This window comes from Rhincodon typus, chromosome 9 (genome assembly GCF_021869965.1).
Source record: "Rhincodon typus isolate 14 chromosome 9, sRhiTyp1.1, whole genome shotgun sequence".
Classification (NCBI taxonomy): Eukaryota; Metazoa; Chordata; class Chondrichthyes; order Orectolobiformes; family Rhincodontidae; genus Rhincodon; species Rhincodon typus.
In genome coordinates this window covers 81,944,259-81,947,730 of record NC_063340.1, presented here as the reverse complement: position 1 = coordinate 81,947,730, position 3,472 = coordinate 81,944,259, and the positions used below count along the sequence as shown (strand labels likewise).

General features: G+C 45.9%; 1 protein-coding gene across 1 annotated transcript in view; it reads left to right on the top strand.

The window, feature by feature from the left end:
- The first annotated feature begins 1,592 nt into the window (after positions 1-1,592).
- LOC109933598 (cytochrome c oxidase assembly factor 6 homolog) overlaps positions 1,593-3,472 on the top strand; it is a 7,196-nt gene continuing 5,316 nt past the window's right edge. The window contains exon 1 of the mRNA XM_020532607.2: positions 1,593-1,742. Coding sequence (XP_020388196.1) covers positions 1,599-1,742 — 144 coding nt within the window. The 5' untranslated portion in view covers positions 1,593-1,598. The remainder of the gene's footprint in view (positions 1,743-3,472) is intronic.

Genomic DNA, 3,472 nt, shown 5'->3' with positions numbered 1-3,472 from the left:
GTGTTCATCCAGCTCTACACCTTGTTATCTCAGATTCTCCAGCATCAGCGGTTCCTACTATCTCTGTTACTATAAAGGTTATGTGTGAGGCAAGCTTTTTACCCAGAGAGCGGTAGGTGCCTGGAACGCGCTGCCGGGATGGGGGAGGGGGACGCGTGTTGTGTTTGGTTGGTTGAAGAAACAGGTACAATAGCACTGCTTAACAGGCATTTATACAGACACAGGAACAGGCAGAGAATAGAGGGATATGGACCACGCGCAGGCAGATGGGATTAGTTTACAATGGCATCATGGTGCATGGACATGATGGGCCAAAGGGCCTGTTCCTGTGCTGTAGTGTTCTATGATCTGTTACAGCACAAAGCAGGCCATTCAGCCCAGCGTGTCTGCGTTGGATCTCGGAACGAGTGCCAGTTTTCTGCTTGCTCCCTGTAACCCTGAACATTTCCTCATGAGAAAGACAATCTAATTCCCTCAACTGAATTTAAATACCCGAGCCTATGTTGTGGGATTTGCATCTTTGGATCCTTAGGCAAAGCCTCTGATTTGACAATCCAGTTAATTAATAACTATGTTATTGCCCTCCAAATGTTACAGCGAATCAGCTAGGGGAGAATCTGTTACATCGCTATGTTGCAGATGAGGATCATTATCGGTTTCAAAGTTTCACTTTCTGCTGAAATATGACCAGGAGCGATTTAGTTACAAGCCTTCTGAATCCTGACTGCCACTCATTGAGGCCACCTTTTGATCCTTTATTGAGAGCATTTATATATATTGCAAACAACAAAGGTTTCAGCACTGATCCTTGCAGTACACCATGGTCACAGTCCTCCAGTCAGGAAAAAATCCTTCCACAACTACAGAAACCGAAATTGCTGGACAAACTCAGCAGGCCTTTCAGCTACTATGAAGAGAAAATAGGGTTAATGTTTCAAGTCCAGTGACCCTTCTTCAGAACTGATAGCGGCTGGGAAAAGGTGGTAATTATGCTGATGATGATGGGGATTTGGGGGGGCGTGGAGTGAGTGATAGTTGGAGGTGGGCAATGAGTCAGTAGAGGGAGGGGGTAGTGAGTGGACGGGGGAGGAGGAAGGGGGATAGTGAGTGGACAGGGGGAAGGGGGAGGGGCGTAGTGACTGAACCGGGGCAGGGGAAAGGGAGGTAGTTTTGGGGACGGGGAGGGAGGTAGTGAGTGACCGGGGGGACAAGGGAAGGGTGGTAGTGGGGAAGGGGGAGGGGCTAGTGAGTGGACGGAGAGGAGTTTAGTGAGTTGATGGGGGTCGTGAGTTGATGTGGGGACAGTGGGAGGGGGCGCGGGGTAGTGAGGGGATGGGGAAGGGGGACGGGGAGCCGGGAGTGAGTGGACAGGGGAGGGGGATAACTGATTGGATGGGAGGTGGTTAGTCAGTGGATAGGGGGAGTGGTAGGGAGCAGTGAGTGGAGAGGGGGAGAAGGAGGGTGTTAGAGAGTGGCTAGTGGGGAACAGGGAGCTATAATGAGTGTTGATGGTAAGCGAGGGAAGAAGAGAAGCTGGTTTGTTGATGAGAGGGGCCTGAGAGCAGTTGATTTATTTAAGTTCTTGTTTCCCAGGAAGAATGAGTGCCCCAACAGCAGAGGAGAGGAAAGCCTGTTGGGGAGCGAGGGATAGATACTGGCAGTGTCTCGATGAGAGTGACAAGGATTCTTCAGAATGTCAGAAGTTAAGAGCAGTATTTGAAGGCAGCTGCCCACAGCAATGGGTGAGTATTAAAATCAAGGCCATGCTTTCCTCTTAAGCAGTGTCACGAGCTATTTCAGTATTAGGATAAATATTCTGCTTATCTCAGTACATCCAAACCCACTCTCATTTCAGTGCAACATTTCTCTTTTCTCTTTTCTCCCCCATGATGTTTGTAAAGGATGCTTTTGCAACCGATACCTCACTTAAACCTTAATTCAGAATATCCAGACCCCTTATCATGTTGAGAAATGTACAAAATTTATGGGAACGTGTTTAATCTTTAGACGAGTCTGAGGCAGCATCTTATTCTCCTATATGATCATTTTGAATGAAGCTCAGACAGCCCTAACCTAACAGACCCTCCTTAGTAGAAGTAATTAAATATTTAGTGTAAAAACAAATGCTCACAGTGGACAACAGCAAAAAAAACAGCAGCGAAACAGTTTGGATAGATATATCTGCAGCATTTTCCAATTTAACTTAAGAGTTTCCATTTTTTCAGTCAAATATTTAGTGCCTTAGATGGGAACTGAATATTTTAAATTATTTGCTGTGGATCACTATATTGTGGTTATTGAAAGTGCAATCCTGTTTTCTTTAATATGATGACTCTAATCTGTTCAATTCACTGTTAAATGTTGTAGGCCAGCAGATGGTGCTGTGACACCAGAACTTTATCCTTCTGGGGTGAAATCCTTGTCACAGAGTCATTGAGATGTACAGCACGGAAACAGACCCTTCAGTCCAAGTCGTCCATGCCGACCAGATATTCTAAATAAATCTAGTCCCATTTGCCAGCACTGCCAATTCATGTCCTGTACAGCCGCAACATGACCTCCCAACTCCTATGCTCAATGCGCTGACCAATAAAAGCAAGCATACCAAACGCTGCCTTCGCTATCCTATCTACCTGTCTTCCAGCACCTCACCTGTGGCTATCGATGATACAAATATCTAGCAAGGGGCCCAGCAATCAGTTCCCTAGCTTCCCACAGAGTTCTAGGGTACACCTGATCAAGTCCCAGGGATTTATCCACTTTTATGCATTTTAAGACGTCCAGAACCACCACCTCTGTAATGTGGACATTTTTCAAGATGTCGCTATTTATTTCCCCATGTTCTCTCTCTTTCATATCCTGTTCCATAGTAAACACTGATGCAAAACACTTGTTTAGTATCTCCCCCCATCACCTGCGATTCCATACATAGGCGGCCATGCTGATCTTAAGGGCCCCTATTCTCTCCCTAGTTTCCCTTTTGCCCTTTAATGTGTTTAAAAAAATCCCTTTGGATTCTCCTTAACCCTATTTGCCAAAGCTATCTCATGTCCCCTTTTTGACCTCCTGATTTCCCTCTTAAGTATACTCCTACTGCCTTCATAGTCTTGTAGGAATCACTTGATCCCTGCTGTCTATACCTGACATATGCTTTCTCCTTTTTCGTGACCAAAACCTCAATTTCTCTAGTCATCCAGCATTCTCTACACCTATCAGCCTTGCTCTTCACACTAACAGGAACATACCTTCCCCGGACACTTGCTATCCCATTTTTGAAGGCTTCCCATTCTCCAGCCGTTCCTTTACCTGCGAACATCGCCGCCACCGCCCCCCCCCCCCCAACTCCCTTTCCCTCCCCTCCCAAATCAACTTTGGAAAGTTCTTGCCTAATGTCTCAAAATTAGCCTTCCTCTAATTTATAACTTTAACTTTTAGATCCAGTCTATCCTTTTCCATCACTACTTTAAAATGA